At 44.2% G+C, this 24,703-nt stretch overlaps 1 protein-coding gene across 4 annotated transcripts in view; it reads right to left on the minus strand.

Annotated features, from left to right (window-relative positions):
- The window catches only part of znf638 (zinc finger protein 638), a 59,929-nt gene that overhangs the window by 22,195 nt on the left and 13,031 nt on the right, over positions 1-24,703 (minus strand). Inside the window, exons 1-23 of one of the 4 annotated variants that reach the window (XM_047338834.1) lie at positions 14,900-14,996; positions 11,033-13,588; positions 9,842-9,903; positions 9,375-9,413; positions 9,088-9,270; positions 8,523-8,968; positions 8,087-8,361; positions 7,497-7,992; positions 6,970-7,146; positions 6,836-6,870; positions 6,570-6,716; positions 6,182-6,307; positions 5,780-5,818; positions 5,569-5,694; positions 5,361-5,487; positions 4,954-5,159; positions 4,391-4,555; positions 4,177-4,311; positions 3,959-3,997; positions 3,731-3,871; positions 3,322-3,416; positions 3,167-3,190; positions 72-2,610 (exon numbers count right to left, since the gene is read on the minus strand). In XM_047338834.1, coding sequence (XP_047194790.1) covers positions 72-2,610; positions 3,167-3,190; positions 3,322-3,416; positions 3,731-3,871; positions 3,959-3,997; positions 4,177-4,311; positions 4,391-4,555; positions 4,954-5,159; positions 5,361-5,487; positions 5,569-5,694; positions 5,780-5,818; positions 6,182-6,307; positions 6,570-6,716; positions 6,836-6,870; positions 6,970-7,146; positions 7,497-7,992; positions 8,087-8,361; positions 8,523-8,968; positions 9,088-9,270; positions 9,375-9,413; positions 9,842-9,903; positions 11,033-13,165 — 7,755 coding nt within the window. In that variant the 5' untranslated portion in view covers positions 13,166-13,588; positions 14,900-14,996. Of the gene's footprint in view, positions 1-71; positions 2,611-3,166; positions 3,191-3,321; positions 3,417-3,730; positions 3,872-3,958; positions 3,998-4,176; positions 4,312-4,390; positions 4,556-4,953; positions 5,160-5,360; positions 5,488-5,568; positions 5,695-5,779; positions 5,819-6,181; positions 6,308-6,569; positions 6,717-6,835; positions 6,871-6,969; positions 7,147-7,496; positions 7,993-8,086; positions 8,362-8,522; positions 8,969-9,087; positions 9,271-9,374; positions 9,414-9,841; positions 9,904-11,032; positions 13,589-14,899; positions 14,997-15,429; positions 16,192-16,700; positions 16,823-16,926; positions 17,044-17,198; positions 17,281-18,866; positions 19,884-20,134; positions 20,547-20,879; positions 20,904-21,002; positions 21,104-21,416; positions 21,558-21,643; positions 21,683-21,861; positions 21,997-22,075; positions 22,241-22,420; positions 22,456-22,535; positions 22,707-22,839; positions 22,967-23,109; positions 23,278-23,363; positions 23,493-23,794; positions 23,948-24,229; positions 24,265-24,346; positions 24,452-24,552; positions 24,696-24,703 lie in introns of those variants that run through there. The other 3 variants (XM_035149434.2, XM_047338833.1, XM_035149432.2) reach the window with 3 other exon arrangements.

The raw sequence follows: 24,703 nt of genomic DNA on the forward strand, positions 1-24,703 counted from the left end.
TGTGTTATGCTGTACATGTGATTTCAGTACATATGAAAATTGAATAAACATATTTTTAAATTGAGCTTCACCTCCACTGTGTGGTCCTCTTTGATGGGTGGGCGGGGCTCCAACGTGCTTTGCTCAACTTCTCCCTCCTCTGCGTCTACGGTTTCATCCAGAGTGACGAGCCCCTGCAGTTCTCCGGCCCTGATCTCAACATCCGGCTCTCGACACTGCGCCACCGTTTTCTCTCTAGCCTCATCTGCTCCCACCTCATCCGGAGTCACCAGCTCCGTGGAGCCCACGACCTCCTGCTCCTTTCCCCTTTCCTTCGCCTTCCACCTCCCACTCCGACTCCTTTGCTCCCTCCCATCTTTCTCCCTGGTTTTCCTCTCTTGCTCCTTGGCGAGCTGCTTCTCTTCAGCAGCAGCTTGCCTCTCTCTCAATTCTTCCGCCTCGGCCGTGTCTTCGGGGGAATCGTCCTCTTCATCCCTCACTTCATCCAGGTTCAGCAGAGCACTCTTCACAGCTATTGTGTCACTTTTACTGGACGATTGTTGGTTCTTCTCTTCTGCTGGAGTTGCGGCATCTCCTTGGGACTTAGTTGTAGATGTATCTTCTTTCTTGATCTCGATTTTGGGGGATCTTTCCTTCTTGTCCACACCAGACTCTTCTGCAGCAGATGGATCATTTCCACTTTCTAAATCCTCTGCGACCACTTTTTCAGATGCTTCCAAAACAATGGTACTACAAGTTGGTGCCTCCTCTTTTGGACAAGTTTCATCTTTTGACACCTCAGTGGTCATCAACTCTTCCTGAACTCGATCATCTTCCACAGAATCTACAATCTGGTACAAAGGCTCCTCTTCCTCGTTTTTGGGCGACTGTTCTGTGGGAGGGTGATCTTCAACCATCTCATCCTTAACAGCCTCCAGAATCTGATACGACACCTTTTCTTCATCATCAGCCTCTTTGTCGCCCTTCAGTGTTACAGTGTCTTTTCTAGTTGATTTAACAGCTTTCTTTGGTCTTCCCCGCTTTCTTTTTCCTCCTGTAGGGGGCCGGTCATCCTTAAGAACCTCGTCCTCCACAGAGTCTAATATTTCATAGGTCGCATCCTCATCTATTTCCTCTCTTACAGTGATGTCGCTCTTCTTTGTTGGTGAGTTCTCTTTTGAAGATGCTTCCTTCTCCATCTTTGGAGTTTTTTCCTGTGATTCTCTGGCAGGAGTGCGCCTCCTTCTCGTCGGTGTGTCCTCTTTTTTTGTTTGGTCTTTCTTAGTCGTCCTTCCCCTTCTTCCTCTGGTGGATCTTGTCATAACGGCCGGTTCCTCAGTCGCAGTCTCGTCCTCCACAGAGTCTAAGATTTCATACGAAGCCTCCTCATCTTCATCTGCTTTTTCAGATGCTTCAGTGAGATTCAGAGTCATTTTGTCCTCTTTCTTTCCTCTTCCACTCCTTCTTCTATCGGTCCTTTCTGTGGCGGCCGCTTCTTGAACCAGTTCTTCTTCAATGGAATCGACCATCTCCGACACCTTCTCCTCTTCAGTGTCTTGGTCTCTTTTAGGAAGTCTTGCAGTGGTGTCTCGTGGTGTTTCTGATCTTTTGACCATCCTGTCCTGTTTCTCTGGTGATTTTACCTTCTCTTCACTTTTGGATGCTCTGGTCCTCAGGCCACTCCTCTTTGAAGATCTATCATCTCTTCTAGAAGTCGCATCAGGTTTCTTGTTGTCAGACTCAGACTCTGTAGTTGTTGGCTGATCTTCAAAAGAATCCACTACCTTAAAGGCATCTTCCTCTTCTTCTATACGTGTAATGTCTGTAGACATCTGATCACTCAACGCTTCAGTGTTTTGGTCCATTATCGTCTGATCGTCAATTGAATCCAATATCTCAAAGGTTTCTTGTTCAGTAACATCACTGTCTTTGTTGCTACAGACTTTAAGAGGCTGGTCTTCATCTTTTGGGATTTGATCATCAGCTTCTTCGATATCTTTGGGGGATTTGCAGGATTCTGCTGATTCTTCTTCTCCTTTTCTCTTCTTTGCATCTCCTTGGCCCCTTGAAGCTTCTTGGGCTGGATTTGTTTCTTCCACATCATCACCAACTTCATCAACAGTGACAAACTCACTTAGGTTTAAAGGTTGATCATCAGTAGTAAGTAAGACGTCTGTAACGTCATCCTGACTCCCTCTCTGTGTCCTTTCTTGGGCAAGTCTGTGCTGGCGAACCGCTGCCAGCACGGCCACGACGGTGTCCGGGTCAATCGGAGGATGTTCTGTTGTGGTCTCGTTAGATTTGGGCAGACTTGTGGCTGAGGATGTGGGACCGGAAGCAGCTGGGACAGTGTCTCCATCAGCGGCATTTACATCTTCATTTGCCTTAGGGGCAGATGTGGAATCAGTGGCCAGTTCTGCTCCTAGTTTCTCAACGTCCTCCATCGGGACATCACCAGCTGGTTTAGCAGAGGCTGGGATACTGGTTTGCAGAACAGGATGTTGCCCTTTATCGGAGAGGCCGGAGGGAAGAGGCTGCTTTGGAGGCTTGGCTTCAGTTCTGACGCTGCCCAAATCCAGGTTTATAGAGGCCCCTCTGGAGGCTTCGAGACGCTTCTTAAAGGTATTCAGACTAAAAACAGAAAAACTTCTTACAAAACAGCGTAATATCGCACTTTAAAAGACAGTGACATCAGAAATATGCTGAGCAACAGCGCCCCCTGCAGCCACATGGTGATTAATTCCGTTGGGCTCAGAAAGTGATTTCATATAGAGAAACAAATTGCATTGTCCCACCTACTGAACCGAAACACAACTGAACGGTGGACATTACCCATGATCCCCTGCTTCATGGAGCAGAAGAGCTGCTGCTGTAACAAATCCACCAAACCCCGTTTAGAATTCTTCATGTTTTAACAGTTTCCTGCTGAATATTGGAGATAAACTCTGGTTTTTAATTGTGACAGTTGAAGCTGTGACTCTCAGTCAGTCTATTTTATGGTCACTGAACCATAAAATAGATTTTAATCAAGCTGTTGCTTTAAGGTTTTATTGTGTTTCTTTAATAGTTAAGACATCCCTCGGGTTTCTCTTCCTGTGGAGCCTTCAAGGCTGCAGCTATTCATTTAATTAACATAATTACAGTTACATTGTAGAAAAATAATAAATTAAAAAAGGTATATACTCACGACTGAAAGCCTATGCCTTTTCTACTGTAAGAAGGAAAAGAGAGGTGTCAGTTTAGGTGTGAAAACAGGGCATTGAAAACATTTTAAACTCATAGAGAGGGAACCAAACTTCATGAAAAGACATTGTTGAGAGGAATATATTTGAGGACACTTACAACACCACTTGATCACATCGAGGGTTTGGTGAAAAAAGCCTGTACTTCTCCAGAACCTGACCTACACCACTGGAGTCAGCCATCTCCACACAGATCTGAATCATGGACAAAGTTAAGAGAGAGAGAGAGAGGAAAAGAAATGAAGAAAGTGATGCGACAAACCTGGTCAAAGAATCTCAGCAGAGTAGTAGGGGAAATAATTATTGAGGACTCAGCAATAAAAACTTAATAAATTTGTTAATTTCAGGGTTTTCTGCAATTGTCAGCCCACAGTCACATTCAAAAATAATTGATGTTACACACAACAGCAGACTAATGTAGACCTTCTGATGCTCTGACATACAGTACAATCCCCATTCTCTCCACACGTCAATGTGAAAGCTTAAGCTGTGTGTTGTCGTTGTCGTACCCTGTTGGCGAGCGGCAGGAAGCTGACAAATTTAGCAATGGACGCCACCATTCTCATGACCGCCTTGACGACAGCAACACTGGCCTCAGAGATCTCCACACAGAGCAGCCGCTCCTCCAGATCCCCAGTCTCTGGAACATGCTGAAAATCCACAAACGACTGGTGTTAAGGACCAAGGAGTCAAGGAATTTAATAATTTCAGATTGAAATAAATGATTAGGAACTTACAGAGTTGCTCCATTTCATCAAGGATTTGTACATGAGCTCCTGCAAAAAGACACAGATGATCAGAGATGTTGTTAAAACACGTTTCACAGTCGACCAACATCTTTTCTCAAAATGGTTCAGACTGTTTGAATGTTCATTGAGAAACGGTTCCCAGGTTGAGTCAGGAGAGACGATCAAATTCATGTTGTGCTGTTTAACTCTCTCCTCAGTGTCCACACCTCTTCTGACTCAGGATACATGTTCTCCAGGACAAAGTGGATCTTGAGAACGCAGCCTCGGACAGAAACCGGCTTCCTGGTGTGATCTCTGACAAAATCACAGCAAGATGTCCAATCGCTGAAATGCACGAAGGCCTGGAGGGGAGAAGAAAGAAAAGATGTTATAACATAGTTCAACTGGAACAATTGTCCGTCTGCAGCCTTTTGTCCTCACCCTCCTCTGCAGTGTCAGCACGAGCACGTTGTAGTACAGAGAGTGGAGAGTTTGTTTGGAGAAATAAGGCCAGACCAGCCTGGCGACGTCCTCCTGCCTGTAGCCTCCTTCTGGTAAACCGGTCAACATGAGTGTGGGGAACATGGAACCTCGACTGTTGGCCTTCTGCAGGACACAGTGTTCAGAGAGAAGAGTTCAATCACAGAGAAAAGAAGAACAGAAAGCGCTGAACATTGTTCTTCTACTGTGAATTACAATTGCTTTAATTTGTTGATGCTGATTTGTATGTATTCTAGTTGCTCTGCTCGTCTGTAAAACCTCCTCGTCTGCTTCACTTAATGAAAAGCTGACCCTGCAGATTTGTTGTCGTTGAACAGTAAGGCTACATCCATACTACTACGTTTTTGTTAGAAAATGCACCAACCCTGGAGTTTTAAAGCTGCTAGAACGGATACGTTTGTAAATGCTGCTGCACAGGCAAAAAAAAGTTTTGGGATAATTACTTAAAAATGAAAATGAAAAATCAACAGTATCGGTTGTACTTATGGAGAAAATGTGGTTACCTTGATGTCGTCATCCCCTTTGACGGTCAGATATTCTGGAATCGTGAACCAAGGAGATATGGTAGGGAACACAAAGGGAATGGTGGACATTGTGATCCAAAAAGGTGAAGTGCTGCCAAGTGGAACGCCAAAGTTTTGTGACGGGGTAGTTGCCCAAGCAACAGCATCCTTGCTGTCCGGTATAGCCTTCTCAGGAAGTTTTGGTGCTGCAAGAACAAAAACCAGGATGATGATCCCGAGTTTGCCCCTGACAGCTGTAGCTGTGTGTGAGTGATGTATGATAGAGATAGATAATTGTTCATGTGTGAATGGGTGGTGGTCATCAAGACTATAAAAGCCTGACATGAATACAGACCATTTACCATTTACCACTTTTCTGCAATGTACTTCCTACAACAAAGACTTACTCAGTGCTTTAAAGGTGCTGTTCAGTGCTTTGAGCCGGAACACGATGTAACTCGGGGCCTGTTTCAGGAGGCTGCACCAAACTCCAAGACGATCAGCATCACGGCCACATTCAAATTCAATAAACACCTGAAACGTGTACAGACGGATTTAATGAGCTGGAAGTCCTGTTAAGTCACAAGTGCTTTGTGTGTCTGTGGGTTTGTGTACCTTGTTGAGCAGAGGCAGGTAGTTTGCGACTGAATCGATTTTTCTCAAAGCTTCTCTGAGGTCTCTGGCTTCGCTCTGGGAAATGTTCCTGATGTAGACCGTTCGGTATCCCTCATAATCCATCCGCTGCATCAAAAACAAGAGGTTCATTATTATTTTCAATAACTCAAGGTGCATTAAGTGTGTGTGTGTGTGTGTGTGTGTTACTTACAGTATCCATCCACCTCATCAGGGCTGCATAAAACCCAATCTGGAAGAAATGTCAGATTAGGCAGGAATTAATATACTGGACATGTATCGTTAACTAGAATCCCTGCCCTCTGATTGTGTGCCCCCTCCACCCAGTACAGTTTCAGACTCCCATGAGGTCCCAGTTAATCCAGGTGTCAAAATGAACATTTGTGCCAAATTTGAAATGATTCCCTCTAAGCGTTTCTCAGATAAATCCTTTGTGACGTACAAAAGGGGGTCTGTGAGATAAGATGACATTTCCACCAAATTCTAATCAGTTCATCTGTATTTCCAGCTGAATGTTTGTATTGAAATCATAATGCCGCCGTCCGTTGGCTGTCGCCGGCACAGAGGCATAGAAACAAGCAGTGATGGTAATTACCGGATCCATGAGTATGCAATCTTCCAAGACATGCAAAGACAGTCTATTCTTTTTGATAGCAATGACATCCTGTCTGGCAGACAGGGCTCTGCGTACACAAGGCCCCGACGGCATCAAGACAAAGGCCTGGGGGGGGGAAGCAGAAACAAATCAATCATACTGAAACATACGGTACAAATTTGAACGGCAGTAGTTATATTACTGCAGAATCCAAATCAGTACAATACTAATTGTGTATTTATTACAATGTTTTCAGAGATATTACGATAAATTATGTTAAACTGTGACAGAACTTCAATAAATCCCCCCCCAAAAAAACATCACATGAAGAAACTGATGAATATGGGATTAATAAACCACAACGATGCAGATATAAAACTGTGCTTACAACGCGCGCCTGAGGAATAACATAGATTTTTTTTTTGCCCCAGTATTTCAATCCAAAAGGAATGAGCACATCGACGATGTCGTCCTCTGTGTAGCAGCCCTCGTGAAACTTTGGCAGGTTGGAGATCATCAGCAGCCTCCTAGAGCACTGGAAACAATGGAGAGAAATTATTTACTTCCATAATCATGAACGATAAATACAGGAGAGGAAATGTACACTGAGGTAACTGAATAAACCCCATTTTAAGAGATTACTCAAGAACTTACTTTCCGTGACATGACAAACTTTTTAGACAGGCACTCTGTGAAAAAGAAGAAGATTTTAACCAAAAACTAAAATTGACGAAAATATGAATTATGATAACAGGAAGACAACTGTGTCTCTTTCTTGGATTTCTTACTGATCTTATCCGGACGAAAATGCTTTTCTACCATCTCCCCGATGGTCAGAGGGGGGACTGCAGCTGGAGACGACGTGGCGGTTGCCGCTTGCTCTTCGCTCACTGTTCCAGCTGCTGGCTCAGTTGAAGCGGAGGCTGATGTTGGATCCCTTTGGTTCTTCTCCGCAGATGCAGGATCTTCAAATCAGAAATGTAACCAAGATTAGCAGTTGTACTTTGAAAGCTTTTGAAAAGATCCTCAACACTGACCTAAAACCCTTCTGTGGAGTTTTGTAGAGCCAAAAACAAATAAGGAAGTCAGGAGGCAATGACACACAGAAGAAGGGGCATATTGCAGGCTTGGTTATTTTTTAGACGTGTGTGAAAGGTTCCTCGGACCCTGGTCCAGAGCAACGTGAACACTAGGGGGCGACCATAAATCTGTGAGGTGCGATCAGATGTAAACAATGGAACAAAGACATGAGGCTTTGTTGCAGAATATTTATCTTCAAAACCAACCTCCTTTCATCAAATTGTCTTCAACATACCTTTTGTATTTTTTTTCTCCCCCTCTTCAGTTGAGCTTGGAGCTCGTGAAGCCTCCATCTTGGTGCCCAGACCCGAAGCTGCAGACAGTTCTGTGGACTCTGGTTCTGGGACCTGTGATGACGCTTCGTCAGCTGTTTGAACAGTAGGAGGCCCGGTCTCATCTTTCCTGGTTGGTGGTTGACTCTCACTGGATTTGTCGGAAACAGCTTCCACATTTGTCTCTTTGCCCTCAGCACAACTTTCTACTTCCATGGGCTCTGCCACGTCAACTCCTGCTCCCCCAAGCTCCATCGGTTCAGCGCCTTTAGCTTGTTTTGCCTCAGCATTGACACATTTTGCTTTGGGCTTCAGTTTAGATTTTGCAACCTTTGTGTCACGTCCTTTTGTTTCTACGTCTGAAGTTGTGGCTTTTTCTTCAACTTTTACTTTTGTCGAATCTCCTTCTGAGACATTAGGTGGTTTGGATCTTGGCTTTTTAGAGATCTGCTTAGTATCCTGCAAACAAACCAAAATAAAATGTATTATTTAGGGTTAATCAGCTTAATGACACCATCATAAGAGAAATATAAATAATACACAAAACACACACCCCAACCCTCGTCTTTGTGGAAGCACTAGCCCTGCTCGCCTGCAGGCTGGCTCTGGCGGATGTTGTCATCGCTGTCGTCTTCTTCGCTTTTGAGGCGGACGATGATAAAGAGGCAGCGGAGGTTGAGCTCTTTTTCCCAGCAGAGGGAGTGGACTTTGAGGGTTTTCCTCCTTTGGTTGACGAGGAGGATGACAAGGACTTCATCTTGGCTATCTCAGCGAATAAAGTTTTAACCACAGCCTCCACGTCAGAAGGTTTGGACAGAGACTTGACATCTACAGAGACAGATGAAAGAGAGTGTCAGAGAAAGGTTTCAATGTGCCAGCGAGATGTTCAATACAACGACCATGGTCTAAGATAACTTTGTAAACAGGTCCAAGGCCCCTAGGGCATTAAAGAGGGGCTGACAAAATAAAAGATTTGAAATTTCACTCACCGGATTTTTCCAGTACTTTCTTCACCAGTCTGTCTGCGCTGCTCGACCTCCGTTCAGGGGAACTCTCTGATGACGATCTACTTTCACGGCTCCTTCTCAGACAGGACCGTCTCTCGTCTCTCCTCCTTGACAAGGACCGTCTCTCGTCTCTCCTCCTTGACAAGGACCGTCTCTCTTCTCTCCTCCTTGACAAGGACCATCTCTCTCCTCTCCTCCTTGACGAGGACCACCTGTCGTCTCTCCTCCTTGGTGATGAGAGTCTTTCGCGGGTTCTTCTTGGAGATGACCATCTTTCGCGACTTCTTCTTGGTGAAGACCGTTTGTCGCCTCTCCTCCTTGGTGTAGATCGTCGATCACCTCTCCTCCTTGATGATGATCGTCTCTCTCTTTTCCTTGATCTCTCATAGCTCCTTGATCGTGACCGATCATGAGATGGAGAATGAGAACTGAGGCAAGGGAAAAAATTAATGATGAATCTTAAATTTTTTTCTAATCAAGATATGTGACATTAATGCTTATGTTCACAGTAAATTATTAAGAATTTAAGAATGAATGCTTCACAGACCGGCCATAACTGGAGCCACGTGATGATCGTGATAGGCTGCGTTTCTCTCTGCTACTATCTGGGCTGTGGCGCCTACGGGGGCTGGGCGAGCGGGAGCGGCTTCCTACACTGGTTTTCTCGTCACGCTTTTGGGAAGTCTGCGCAGAAGCCGAAGTCGAGGGCGTGGCATCTTTCCCCGCATCACTGAAAAGAACAGAACGACATAAGCATAGGTTGGTGACAAGCAAAGAAGAAAAAAAAGGAGTAGGTACTATTTCGCAAATGATTTGATAAAGAAAGAAATGGACCTGGGCTCGAGTACGATCTCACCACTCCACTGCGGATATCTGGAATAAAACCATTCAAATGCAACCATTAAAGCAAAAGAGACATTACATTATGACAAAACAGCATTTCTCTGTTGAGGCTTCTGCAAACTGTGACTACAAAATTACCAATTGATGCCATTGTTAATTCATGAGTCCTAACAGAAGTTCAGAAGAGCTTCCCAGCAATGTGGGTTCAAGAAACAATCTCCGAGACACAGGGGCAACTATTGCAATTAACTATGCACCAACATACTGCAGAGGCAAACAATCCTGAGACCGTTCTTTCTCCTTCTGTCCAGTATGTCCTCTCAGTACATTGGGACATTCCCGGTCGACCTTCACCGAAACATATTCCCAAACAAAAGGAGCTATAATTTTCAAATAATCGTTAATGATCAATCCCTTAAAAGTAACAGAATTTTACAGAAAACCAAAAAAAGACTGACAGTGTCCGGACGTATTTGCAGCTGTTGAGGTGAAGGATGCTGTTCTGGTGGGAGATCCAATCCTAGTAATCAGAACAGGACACACAACATTTAGACGTCATCACAACTATTGTCAGTTTTCTCAGTAATGCAACATTTCAACAGTCGTAAATACGTTTCTTGGATCTTCAAACCATTCCTGCTTCTTGTGCAATTTTTCTTGACACATCTCTATAAGTCAAAGAAGTTGGGAAGTCCAAAAGTATTTTTTATCAGGTTTATTTGCATCAATTTTACAAAAGATGGGAACAACCTTGAGTTCATGTGAAGAGCTGTGACGTGAGCCAACAGCCTGGAGAGTAAATAAAAAGCTGTGTGTAAATAACGGCCTATTAGAAATGAGCATGTAAACGAATAATAAATCTGGATGTGGACAAATTAAGGAAATTAATTCCTTTAGAACCTTTATAATTACTTTACTCATGTTAACTTCAAGGGCAACAATTCTTCATCATGTAAAACGACAAATACAGGAGCCACAGAACCAGTAACACCAAAAGTACATAGGTTCTCTTCTTGAGCTCCGGAATCTGTGATGACAACATCTTCTCGGCAGAGGTTGCTGTCAGTTATAGATCAGGAGCAAACCACAGAGTACAGGAGCAAAGGCGGGGAGATGCGAAGAAGCCAGTGTGTCTTTCTCAAGGTCAACGTCTCAAGTTGACAGTAGTGGTACAAATTATTGGAACTCTTTTTGGGAAACAATAACACTTTAATGCTTTACAAAAATGGATGATGAGGGTTTACGAAATAACGTCCATAAACAAGAACTACTCACTGTTGGAGATGAAAGAATTTGAAGAAACGAATGTCTTACAAGAGGCTCAGATCTTACGGAGATATGTACGTTTCAAATGAGGTAACCGACATTGCCAACATACTTACATCTGTCCTCTATTTTGCGATGCTTATTAAGCAAGATGACAAACATGGTGATGGTGGTCGAGGGTATGATAATGTACCTCTTAAGAAAGAGGCACAAGCAGCAGTGTTCTGTGAGGCCATTAAATACATTGCGATGTAGACTATGAAATCTTTTCATAGTTCCTCCTCACACGGATGTTCTAATTATTGATTCAATTGAGTCAAATGATGTTAATCTGACATTGTGACTTAGATTTAAAGAGAAAAGTAGTTAGCTGTCACACTCACCTTCATAGTAAAGCATTCTTTGTAACAGAGAGAACAGGTATGTGGGAAGACTGTTGGTGTGGCCGCAGCATAGTCATACATCATGGCCGGCGTTGGCTGGTTCTGAATGCCTGGTACCTTAACTAAATTCTTTAAAATTGAATCAACGCTGTTCCATGTGTTGGGGCTTGGCTGAAGTGAAGCTGGAGGATTAACAATGGGTCGGCAATAAGAAGGATTCACAGTGGGGTAAACTGTCGGCCACAACACCTTCCCAAGTTGCGACACTGGCTGTTTCTGCAGCTGCTGTGTTTGTGCCTTCTCTGTCTGTGCCGGCTGCATTTGTGCTGGTTGCATTTGCGCCGGCTGCATTTGCGCCGGCTGTGTTTGTGCTGGCTGCTTCTTTGCCCGCTGCTCATGCGTTGGCTGCATTTGAGCCGGCTGCATCTCAGACAGCTGTTTCAGCGTTTGCTGCAACTGAGCCAGCTGCTTCTCCTTTTGCTGGATTTGAGCCAGCTGCTTCTTTGTTGGCTGCATTTGAGCCAGCTGCTCCTGCGCCGGCTGCTTCTGCACATGCTGTTTTGGCGCCTTCTGCTTTTGCTGTGTCTCCTCCAGCAGCTTTATCATCTGCTCACAAAACCCTGAATCTTGTCCTCGGGTTTCACTCTCATCTTTAGCAGCACTGGTATAAATCTTGTCAATGACCACAAGACCACGTCGGCCTGGATACACATTGTCCAACACCTTCGAGGATTGTTGGCTTTTCAACGTTAACTGGCGTTTTGTCTCTGGTGCTTTCAAAGGAGAGGGTTTCAAGGCTTCAGAGGTGAGGACTTTTCTGTCTTCGTCTTTCTTTGGAAGTGAGAAAGAGTTGAAGATTGGTTTAGAAGTCTGGTCTGGTTGGGTCTGAAACTGTTGCATTGGATCACTACTTGCAGGAGCTACAGGCCTCAGTATTGAAGTGTATGAAGAGCGGTCACTGGTAACAGAGCTACTCTGGTCACGTGAAAAAAACACAGGAATGCTTCTTATCTCTGTATCTGTTTTCAATTGTTCTGGACTGTCGCTGCTGCTGCTGCTGCGTTGCTCGTCCAAAAACAAACCAATGCCACTCACATCACTGTTTGCACTTCTGCCACTGGTCCTTCCAATCTCATCCCCAACCCCTCCAACATATTTGCTAGTATGTCCATAGTCAATCACTTTGTTGGGCTGGAGAACAGCTGACGACCCTCCAGAACTAGTCAAACTGTCCCTTTCACTCACAACTCTGATGGGTTGAGGATAGGGTTTTGACTCAACTGCAGTCATAGCTCTATTGATCTTCTGAGTGCGGATTTGACGCAAAAGGAATGGTAGGTTTTCAGGGGTGATCTGCTCCTCAGGATAAGAGATGAGAAATTCCAAATCCTCCTTTTCAAGACCAAAATTCAAAAGAATGTTTGCAGCAGATTCAGAGGTGTACTTGTGGTGACTTGTCTCAGTAGGAGCTGCTGGTTTGTCCGGTTCAGGATAGTCATAATCACCTAATCCTGGAATGGACTGTCCATCACGTTCTCTGTCACTGGATGTTTTAAACCGACCAACGTCACCGCTGCTTGTATAGCTAGATGAAGCAGGTAATGAATACGATTTAGTGGAATCATCAGCAGTTGGCCTTTTGTATTTTGGCAACCAGTCCAAGGAGCTACTGCTACTTTCAACTTCAGCATGTCTGCGTCCAACAGAGGCAAAGGTTGAGGACATCGGATAGGAAGTCGTCCCTGTGCCTGAAGAGAGAATCTCATCACTCTGAGTGTGGGTGAAGCGAGTGCTCTGGCCTATGGGCTGGGCAGGTCGGTCAAGACACCTCACCTCCTCTCTGGCTCTGCTAATATGCGAGTCCACAGACATCTCCATGTCCCCCACGTTTACTCTGGCCCGACCCTGTTCAGGCCTGTAGTTCACTGGCGGATTCCGCAGTGATGGGATATTTCCCCCATGGTTGGCAGGAGTTGGAGAAGAAGCTGGAGGAGGATTGAAACTGGACCCTGGTCCAAAACCAGGAATGTCCCTTCGGAGGTCTCTCTCCGGTTGCATACTGGAGACTTCATATTGCCCCTGGTTGGAACTCTGATTACCAGAGGCATAGGGGTTATAATGGGGATGAGACATGGTGTTTTCAGCCTTCAAGAGATCCAGGAGATTGATGACCACAACAGTTGAGGATGAGGGTGTTGAGCGTGAGTGGGGAGCCTGTCCGATGGAGCAAAATTCACAACTCAACTGTCAACCAAGAGAATGTCTTCTCCGCGTCAGCTGGGATTTCAGTTGCAAGGATGCAGCCTGCTGTTCAATCAGGCACCGGCTCCCTACAAGACCTCCAGGGGTCTCGATAAGGGGCCTGCAGCAGGAGAAGGAGCTAAATGCTCAGATAGAAACCAAAAAGTAAAAAGTAAAAAAAAAAACGGGAACAAAGGGTTCATTGAATGGATTCGGCTCCTCGGCTCAGTCACATGCATCATCTGGAGAGTCTGGTCTGGTCCATTCTGGTGCCTCCGGTTGTTTAGTTCCCTCCCTCACACGTCTTGGGCTTCACTAGAGAGACAGAAAAAAGGGGGCAAAAGAAACACAGCACAGATAGAGAGAGAAAACAATGTCACTGCTGCTCAGGGTAAACATCGGAAAAACTGAAACAAACAAACAACTCAACTCTGATGGAAACAGTTGAAACATTAGAGCCAATAGACGAAGAATGTGGAAAAATGTAACATCCTGCAACTACAATTCCATTATCTCTTTTAAAATATCCTTGATGTTATGACTATCCTCTACAGGCAGGCAGGATTTGGCATAACATTCGGTTCGGCCTTCGCAGGTCAACGCAGCCCGTGAAGGAGGCAGCTTGGAACACCGCCAGCGTTTCATCATAGGTTCCTAGATCCTGGGGAATGTCCGTGCAGTGGAGACACAGCTTTAATTACGCATTTCTCAAGGCAGATCTTACAAAAGACGTTGAAGGGTACTTGTAAAGTCACGGAGTGGGAACGAAAGAGGAATCCCTCTCCCCGATTGAGGACAGTAAAGGGTCAACGTCATCAAACAGCTCTTGGCTTTAACATGGAAGAAGAGAGTCCATCATCGAGGCGTTAGGTCCGTGGTTTACTTGCTGTCTGACCACACGTAGGCAACCAGCCAGATCTTCTTGTGGTAAACACAAACGAGGCTGGCGAAACTCGGGGAGATGGACGTTTGGCTCCAGGCAGAAAAGGCGATGACACATCACACAGATGTGGGTCATTCTGGACGTGGTCCCACAGCTTCTGATGACGTCCCCCGTGAAACTGTCAAGAACTTGCTGCTGTCTCGTCCATTCCGGTGATGGGGACCTTTCCGTCAGGGCTTCCTTCGTCTGTTAAACTCCACACACACATTTGATCCTAACATCTATAATACACGTTTTGTTATGTTCAATTTGAACTTGTTTTCTACTCTTTAACGTGAAGATTAATCATTCAAAATTGAGTATTGTTGTTTTGCCTTCAATTGTTCATTCTGAACTTGTAAAGCAGTTTGTGACTGTGTGTGTTTAAAAGTGTAAATAAAGTTTGCTGTTGTCATCATTGTGTGGGTCGTGCATCTGACACACAACCTGCGCGCAAAACAGACGCAGAGTCTGCGTGACATTCGTGAAATATGACGCAGGTCTACGTTTGTTCCGATGACCCAAACGCGTTGAATCAGGTTTGGCGGTGTGATGATCAGGTCTCGATCTGCGCAGAGCCCGAGCACCGCGAAGCTAGCCGCTGCTAACCGGAGCTAGCGCGAGAGCTGGAGTAGAATCAGACGCAGAAAATGTTTGACAAACATCGCTGCGTGTTTTTAAATTGTTTGTTTTCCGGCACGTACCTTGAGACGCGTCCAAACGGCACCAAACTCTCCCTCGCGTCAGTACGTCCCAGGAAACCGGCCGTCACGACTTCCGGCGCGGGTGACCGGCCTTCAGGGTAAAAGCACGCACCCTTCAGAGTAAAAGCGCCGTCACTGAAAGACAATGCTGACGGTTCAATTCTGATCCATAAAGGTCACGTTTTGGCGAATCTTCCTTATGTGAGAAACAACAACTTTACATTGGAAGAGCAATTTTATTCTGTTTGTTTCACCCGCAATATGTGTGATGTTTTTAAATCATATTATTTCAAGATCTTAAGCAATATTCAAATACCATGTGCAATATTCAATATCGTGTAATAAGTCGAAGTCACGTGCAATATTTCTGTTGAGGAATATTTGCCCATCCTCATGTTTGTGAGAGTGGGGCCTCGTTCCACAGGCACACCAAGGTCAGGTTATAGATAAACGAGCAGTACGTCGTAGTGTCTACTCTCACGGACTTTCACATCTAACTCACGACAAACAAACTGCTTCACAAGAACGTGTTGATCAGAACTCCTTTTATTTATATTTACATAAAATACTGTTTGTAAAATGTTATTTAAAATATTTATTCCACCATACATTTCTTTTACAAACTGGAATTTAACACTGAAAAGAAATAGCACTGACTGATAAATGTAAAGTAGCAGCAGTGAAAGGCAAAAACTGAAAAAACAACAAACAAACCAATGTAACCTTAATTACATGTGTGAGATAATAATTTGATATGTACAAAAAAAAACAGTGCACATACAAGTTAGTGTAAAAATGTCCACCAGCATATGAAGAAACTCAAACGCTTATCTTTTAAAATCTACACTTTATTTCTACAAACTTAGCATTATATCCCTCAAAATGTGCTTCACATTGCACGAGGAATATCAAAATAACTACAACTGTATGTATTTGAGACGTAAAGATGACTGTCAGCTTTTATTTCACAACTAACTGCAACAAGACCAACATTTTTAATTGAAAATTAAAGATTTTTAATTAAAATAATGGGACAAACATTTAAAGACAGAGTTTTAATCCCAACGAGACCATCCACACTAAAACCTTCCCTGCGACCATCAGGGTGAAAACACAACTCGACCAAACCCCTCCCACAGTGGCTCCAGACGTTTCCACTCGTCCAGATTTTAAAGGCACAATCAAAATAAAGGACCAGAAAGAAGCTGAAGTCTGGATCAATCAGAAACGTAGTCTTGAGAATTTGGCGTTGAACTTCTTGATAGTTTCTGTTGAAGCTTGCGGTAGTGTTTCTGAGAAGAAGAACACAGTGTCAGGTGTAAAATGGACATTCTTAGATCGGTTTGACCTGAATATGCTGTCAGACCGGAGTTGCCTTAGAGGTTTAATTATTAGCTCTGCAGAGGGTTACACAGCCAGCAACATGGCTCAGAGTGCAACAGCAAGAAAGTTAAAAAGGAGGTTTTTTTATACAATGTGATAAAATGGGAACAGAACAGAAAGCAGACAGGACCGTCTGCTGTCTGTCATCACTGTTACAGAAAGAGGAATCAAACCCAGCACACAGTTGCACAAATAAAGGTCAACAGGAGGTGGAAGACATCGATGTTGTATCAGCTAAGTGCACAGAAAACAGTCAAAACAGTTGTAAGACATTGATCAGTGGAATTTTCCATTACAATGCTCAGTGAGTTCAGTTAAAAATAGCCTGAATCAGCATTATGCTCTATTAGGAATGTTTGTGTACTATGAAGTGGATGAACCGGTGTGTCTCTGGGTTACATTTTGTGCGTGTGTGTACCTGCAGGTTGTTGTAGTGCGCCTGGCTGCTGCAGTGAACGTCCTTGGCGCTGCTCTCGCTCAGGTAGAAAACACGGCAGATGTTACAGAAGTATCCGGATTTAGGGACCACGAACTCCTGACCTGGAGGGACACACAAACACAAACGTAAAAAAAACATATCAAATAATTTTCAATCTGGTGAAATTAATATTAAATAAAACTGTGTCGGCGAGTGCGTTTCTCACCGAGGGGGTGGTTGGCTCTGAATGGCGGCAGCTTGAAGTCGGCAGGAACAGAAGGAGACTTAGAACGAGATCTCTTTGCCTCGGGTCCGACAATCTCCTTCTTCCTCTTACTCACAGCTGAAGAAGAGGAAGAACTGATAAATTGATCAGGCCTAAGAAAAGCTTCTGTCATTTTTGGGGGGGTTTAAGTCAATCAGTGTATTATAAATAACTTTTGGTTTGAAATGACATCAGCAGGTAGCCATCGTAAATCCTTTCATTTCAACACAAACCTTCAGCAGGTCTGGATGTCGGCTCGACTTGGTCCAGCTTCTCTTTCTTGTCATCACTCGCTTCATCTAAAGTCTCCGACGTCTACGAAGAGGAGCAACACATGGTTAGAATGTGTTTGTGAAGCATAGACTGTGAACCCATCTTCGCCTGACCCCCGTTGTACAAACAAATACCATACAAAAGGTAAAGTTAATGACCTATACTGTAGCCAGCCACCAGGGGGCAATCATCTCGTTGTCGTTCATCTTTATATATACAGTTTATGGTATGTAGATGTGCACGCAGCATGTATGTTGGCAAATTTGTGTTTTGCGATGCATTTACAATAGTTTCCTCACGGCAGAAACATCAAACTTCGATGTTTCTAACTCTGATTCCGAATCGGTATTTTACCTGGGGGGCTGAGTCCACTGATTGGCCGTCTTTGATGGGTGGGCGGGCCTCAAATTTTTCCTCCACTTCTTCTACAATTTGATCCAGAGTGACGAGCCCCTGAAGTTCTCCGGCTGGAATCTCACCATTCGACACGGGACGCATCTGCGCCTTTTCCTCTCCAGCCTTGTCTGCTTCCACCTCGTCCAGAGTCACCAGTTCCTTGGTGTCGACCTCTACTTCCTCCTCTTGTTCCCTTACTTGCTCCTTCTTAGCAGCAGCTTTCCTCTCCCTCAGTTCTTCCTCCTCCGCTATGTCGTCAGGGTAATCTTCCTCCTCATCACTGACCTCATCCAGGTTCACCAGAGCACTCCTCACTTGGTTCTTCTCCACTTCTGGTGTTGTGGGATCTTTGACCTTTGTTGTTGATGTACCTTCATGATCTAAATCCTTGGTAACCACTTTTTCGGAGGCTTCCACAATGGTGCTACACGTTGGTGTATCTTCTTTAACAGCTGCTTCCTCCTCTTTTGGACAAGTTTCATCTTTTGTCACTTCAGTGGTCATCAACTCTTCCTGAACTTGATCATCTTCCACAGAATCTACAATCTGGTACAAAGGCTCCTCTTCCTCGTTTTTGTGCGACTCTTCTGTGGGAGGTTGATCTTCAACCATCTCATCCTCCACAGAATCCAGAATCTGATACGACACCTTTTCTTCATCATCAGCCTCTTTGTCGCCCTTCAGTGTTACAGTGTCTTTTCTAGTTGATTTAACGGCTTTCTTTTGTCTTCCCCGCTTCCTTTTTCCTCCTGTAGGGGGCCGGTCATCCTTAAGAACCTCGTCCTCCACAGAGTCTAATATTTCATAGGTCGCATCCTCATCTATTTCCTCTCTTACTGTGATGTCGCTCTTCTTTGTTGGTGAGTTCTCTTTTGAAGATGCTTCCTTCTCCATCTTTGGAGTTTTTTCTGTGTATTCCTGGCAGGAGTGCGCCTCCTTCTCGTCGGTGTGTCCTCTTTTTTTGTTTGGTCTTTCTTAGTCGTCCTTCCCCTTCTTCCTCTGGTGGATCTTGTCATAACGGCCGGTTCCTCAGTCGCAGTCTCGTCCTCCACAGAGTCTAAGATTTCATACGAAGCCTCCTCATCTTCATCTGCTTTTTCAGATGCTTCAGTGAGATTCAGAGTCATTTTGTCCTCTTTCTTTCCTCTTCCACTCCTTCTTCTATCGGTCCTTTCTGTGGCGGCCGCTTCTTGAACCAGTTCTTCTTCAATGGAATCGACCATCTCCGACACCTTCTCCTCTTCAGTGTCATCTTTGCCATCATCGTTGACACTGTCCAAGACCAAGCATTTCTCAGGTTCAGGTGACTTGGTGTCAGAGCTGCCTGCTTGATTCCCTTCATCCTGCTGTTTATCAGTTCGGCCATCAAATGAATCGAGCCTTTGGTACTTTTCACCACCATCATCATCATCCTCCTCTTCTTCTTCTTCTTCCTTTTTCTCTTTGCCTTTCTCCGGGTCTTTGAGTGCGGTGTCCTTTAAACCAGTCTCCACATTCTGGTCTTGGCTCAACCCAAATCTCTGTCCCTGTGCAGGTGGATGCATCTCTGAGGATTTTTCTATTTTGGTCTCTGACTCAACAGTTTTTGCAGCAATGCCCTCTGCTGACACTTTGTGGTCAGACTTTGCCACTACACTCTCTTTTGCTGCTTGTCTCTGTGACACAGGGAGACGCTCCACAGACACGGCTGCTGATAGCATCTTTACCCTTTCACGTGCAGTTGAGGACAATCGGATTCCACAACTTGAGGATGAAGCATGAGAGCCTTTGAGTGGAGATTTTGTCTTGCTCCTCTGTGCTTTGTGACAAGAGGAGGGAGAGGTTTCAAGAGACAGAAAAGACGAAGAGGCATAGGATGAGGCTGGGGATTTGGTCGACTTAGATGAGTCCTTAGTTGTTTTTGGGGACACAGAGGTCGAGATAGAAGACGAGCTTCTCCTTACGTAGTCTTTGGTTGACTTGGATGAAAAAGAAGCTGAGCTCTTAGAGTCTTTCAAGAATCTTGTCGAGGATCTTGTTGAGGATCTGTTTGAGGTCTGTTTCGGAGCATATGAAGTACCTGAGCTTTGTTTTACCTTTTTCCCTGTGGAGGACTGCTTGGAAGACGAGGAGCTATGGAGGTCAGGGCTCGTTTCTTCCACATCATCAGAAATTTCATCAACAGTGACAAAGTCACTCATGTCAAAATCTGGCTCATCAAAAATGTAGGCGTCTGAAGCAAGTACATCATCTGAAAAATCTTCTTGACCCTGGATCATAAACAAAGAAGGAATCAATCTTTGAAGCAATTAAATCTCATTAATCAAATATAATTGATGCTTTTTCCAAGCTACACTGCGAATATATAACGTATGTATTCAATACGGACAAGGAGATAATGATAACTGCATTATTAGTTAAATAGATCACGTCTACTCATGATTGTGACCTTATGATCTAAATGCTCCCAATTTCTCCATAAATACAGATAATTAACAAAGAGCATAAATAAAATCATCACCTCTTTGGCCCCAAAAGGTTCCTGGTCAATCTGAAGAAGTTCTGTGGTGGGTTCTTCAGAGGTGACCAGATGTGTGTGTGTGGCGCCGGAAGCAGCGTCATCTGTAGTTGTTGGTGAGCCGTCCTCCACCATCTTAACGAGTTGTTCTTCATTTGACTGAGGACATGCGGTGGAGTCCAGGGCGATCTCAGTTCCCAGTTTCTCACCGTGTTCACAAGTGATGGATTCATCACATGCTGCTGGTTTAGCAGAAGCACGGACACTGGTTTGCACAACAGGTTGTTGCCCGTTATCGGAAGGTTTAGGGGGAGGAGGCTGTGTCGCGGGCGGAGCTTCAGCACTGATGGCGTCCAGACCAAGGTTCAAAATGATCTCAGTGCAGTCTTCAAGACGCTGCTTTAGGCTCTTCACACTAAAATTAAAAACATTCATCAGTATCTGACCAGACAAGCTTTGGAGCGACATCACACCACGTTTCAAAGTTAAACAACATAGCGGATCGCTCTTTAGTTACAATTAGAAAACAGCTAATGTTAGCCACCATACAATAAAGAGCTAACATTACTGTTTCTGTTACAGGAAAAGGTGTTTTAATCCTGAAATATCAATGTTCATCTTGGACACTTTAAATGCTTAAAGTGCTAAATGTCACAGAGAAGAATATCACACAAATTATTGTCAACGTTTTGGGAACAGGATTTGATTCTTGACCTGACGAGAATCGATTGAAAAGCAAAACACTCACGATTCAACACCTTGAACTCGACACCTGTGAAGAAGAAGAAGAAGAAGAAGAAGAAGAGGAGGGAGTTTGTCAGGTTTGGAAGTTAAATTATATATTTCTCATTCCTGAGTTAAGGACACATACCTGTTTTGGCCCTGCGATGCAGAAATTGACGTCAGTAAGTAAGAGTTGTACTTCTCCACCACCTTAGTTACACCACTGGAGTCAGCCATCTCCACACAGATCTGAGGTGAGACAAAAGAGATCAGCAACAAATATTTGAGTCTATTAAAGCATCAGTTTAAGATGTTACAGCGGAAACCTCCGAAAAAAAACAGGATTTATTAATGTAATGTGATCATGTTTGTGAATTTGTTATTCTGATATGAATGAGTGAATATATAGTAAATGTCTTAAAACAAGCAGTTTAGGACCAATTTGTTCTGACAGTTTTAGGCCACGACACTGAAAAATAATTGTATGCTTTCATTCAGTCGCTCTTCTCTCCACACTTCAATGTGAAATCTGAAGCTGTGTGTTGTGTTGTCGTTGTCGTACCCTGTTGGCGAGCGGCAGGAAGCTGACAAATTTAGCAATGGACGCCACCATTTTCATGACCGTCTTGACGAGTTCGACTCTGGTCTCAGAGATCTCCACACAGAGCAGCCGCTCCTCCAGAGACTGGGGATCTGGAACACGCTGAAAAACCACAAACGACTGGTGTTAAGGACCAAGGAGTCAAGGAATATATAATTTCAGATTGAAATAAATGATTAGGAACTTACAGAGTTGCTCCATTTCATCAAGGATTTGTACATGAGCTCCTGCAAAAAGACACAGATGATCAGAGACGTTGTTAAAACACGTTTCACAGTCGACCAACATCTTTTCTCAAAATGGTTCAGACTGTTTGAATGTTCATTGAGAAACGGTTCCCAGGTTGAGTCAGGAGAGACGATCACATTCATGTTGTGCTGTTTAACTCTCTCCTCAGTGTCCACACCTCTTTTGACTCAGGATACATGTACTCCAGGACAAAGTGGATCTTGAGAACGCAGCCTCGGACAGAAACCGGCTTCCTGGTGTGATCTCTGACAAAATCGCAGCACGATGTCCAATCGCTGAAATGCACGAAGGCCTGGAGGGGAGAAGAAAGAAAAGATGTTATAACATAGTTCAACTGGAACAATTGTCCGTCTGCAGCCTTTTGTCCTCACCCTCCTCTGCAGTGTCAGCACGATCACGTTGTAGTACAGGGAGTGGAGAGTTTGTTTGGGGAAATAAGGCCAGACCAGCCTGGCGACGTCCTCCTGCCTGTAGCCTCCTTCTGGTAAACCGGTCAACATGAGTGTGGGGAACATGGTACTTCGACTGTTGGCCTTCTGCAGGACACACAAAGAAAAACAGGGATATTTAGGGGACTGATATCTGTGAGTGTGAGCAGCTTCGATTCATTTAATAGGACGGTTGGGCCTTGATGGAGGTGAAGGCTCTACTGCTAGTTTTAAACTGTAAACTACACAAAAGGAAATTGGTTGTAGTTATAGAGAGAATGTGGTTACCTCGATGTCGACATCTCCTTTGACGGTCAGATGTTCTTGGAGGCAAAAAAGAGCAGAATCACTTAACCGAACAAAAACCTGTTAAATTCAGCAGCTAAATATTTGTTTCTCTTACCTGGGATGATGAACCAAGGAGACACGGTGGGGAACACGAAGGGACCAGTAGCCATTGTGACCCAAAACGGTGCAATGCTGCCCTGTGGAACGCCAAATTTTACTGATGGGATCGTCGCTCCGGGGGCAACATCCTTGCCGTCCGGCAGAGCGTTCGCAGCAAGCTTTGGTGCTGCAAAGACAAAAAGCAGCGAAAGAGAATGCTCAGTAACTTCCTGCGCCAAAGAGATGAGAGGAGAAACGGTTCTACTCCGAAATCGCTTCTTGTCCCCAAACCCTTTTAACTTCTTAACACAAAAACGTACACAGAGCTGTAGAAAGGCCGTCTGTTGTTTTCAGTCTGTAAACTTTGTAGCCAGGGGCATGTTTCAGGAGGCTGTGCCAAACTCCGATTCGATCAGCATCACGACTGGAGTCAAATTCAACATAAACCTGAAACACACACACACACGAAAGATTAGATGAACAGGAAGTCTTTATTTAAGTCACTTAAACACGTGTGTGTGTGTGTGTGTGTGTGTGTGTGTGTGTGTGTGTGTGTGTGTGTGTGTGTGTGTGTGTGTGTGTGTTTATACCTTGTTGAGCAGAGGCAGGTAGTTTATGACTGAATCGATTGTTCTCAACGTCTCCCTGAGGTCTCTGGCTTCGCTCGGTGAAATGTTCTTGATGTAGATTATTCTCTCTCCCCGATCCTCATTTGACCGCATCAGGAACAGGCTCATCAGGTATCGATAAAACATCAGCTGAAACAAGAACATCAGATTTAATACACTGGACATGAATAAAAACCTGTGGAGAAAAAGGAGCAGTGTGGTTTGTGCACGCTTACCGGCGACTTCAACACGTTGTCGTGGATCACGTGCGGCAGCAGACGAGACCCTTTGAACATGATGCTGTCACTCACAGTGAGTTTCATTATTTCGTGCGCCTCCTGCACTGTCGGCATCACAACAAAGGCCTGAGAGGGGAACCAGAGACAAAGTATTCAATACAATATGTATAAACAGTGTTAAAATATACGACATTAGGAGTTATACTAGAATTACTCGGAAATTGAAGTCGCAGTTATGGCCAATGATGGACAAATTCTCATCAGGTCATCAATGAGTCTACGTTTGTGCCGGTTATAATGAAATTCCCAATTCTTGATGTAACAAACATAGTTAAAGAAGCTAAACACACGACATGACAACTTCTGATGAATCCTGAAAGACAACAAAACATGGGATAAATAAACCAAAGTGATAAATCGGTCTCTACCATGCAGGCCTCAGGAAAAACAAAGATGTTTTCGTGTTTATAGATGAATCCGTATGGAATTAAGACGTTGGCGATGTCTTCCTCGGTGTAGCAGCCATCTTCGTACTTCGGCAGGTGGGATATCACCATATGCTTTTTGCCACAGTCCAAAAACTGGGGAAATTTAAGAAAAAAAAAATGTTTAAGTTCATAAGTTAAGAATAAAACAAGATCACTTCACATCAAGTTTGACAAACAACAACAGTGACGTGTTTAGTGTAAATTGATGCTGTAAAATTTACATTTCTTTATTATAAGGGTTTGATAACATCTTCTTAACATCAGTTGATATATCCAGTCAGAAACTCCTGAATATCATATCGGTCTGGCTCATAACCAGACAAAAAGAAACCAGATGTTGAAACAGTGAAGTCGAAGTGATTTGAAAAATCCTACCTGCGTCAATTGGCAGGTTTTCTTCCTGATGCACTCTGTAGAAAAGCAAAAAGTAAACGTCAAAGACACAAAAAGAAGAATCAGGAATACAAACAGACTCTCTCTTGGATTTCTTACTGATTTTGTTCTGATTCAGGTGCTTGATGATCATGTCCCCAATGGTCAGCAGCTCCTGGCTCACGGCGAAATCATTGCTGACGGCTATAGAGGCAGACGCAGGAGCTTCAAAGAGGAGATTGAAGAATTATATCATCAAATAACCAAACTTACGTGAGCCCAAACATCAGTGTGATAACACTGGGGGACCAACTATGAACATTTACCTTGTTGTATTTGTTTTGTTTTGGCTCCAGAGGAATTCTGTGACACTTTGCAAGGCGTCGGGAGCAAAACCGTTCTGGAGGAAGTGGTGGTTTTTGTGGTTTTAGCGGTTTGAGATGTGGAGACACCGGACAAAACAGGTTTCCTGTGAAC

This window comes from Hippoglossus stenolepis, chromosome 23 (assembly GCF_022539355.2).
Source record: "Hippoglossus stenolepis isolate QCI-W04-F060 chromosome 23, HSTE1.2, whole genome shotgun sequence".
NCBI lineage: Eukaryota > Metazoa > Chordata > Actinopteri > Pleuronectiformes > Pleuronectidae > Hippoglossus > Hippoglossus stenolepis.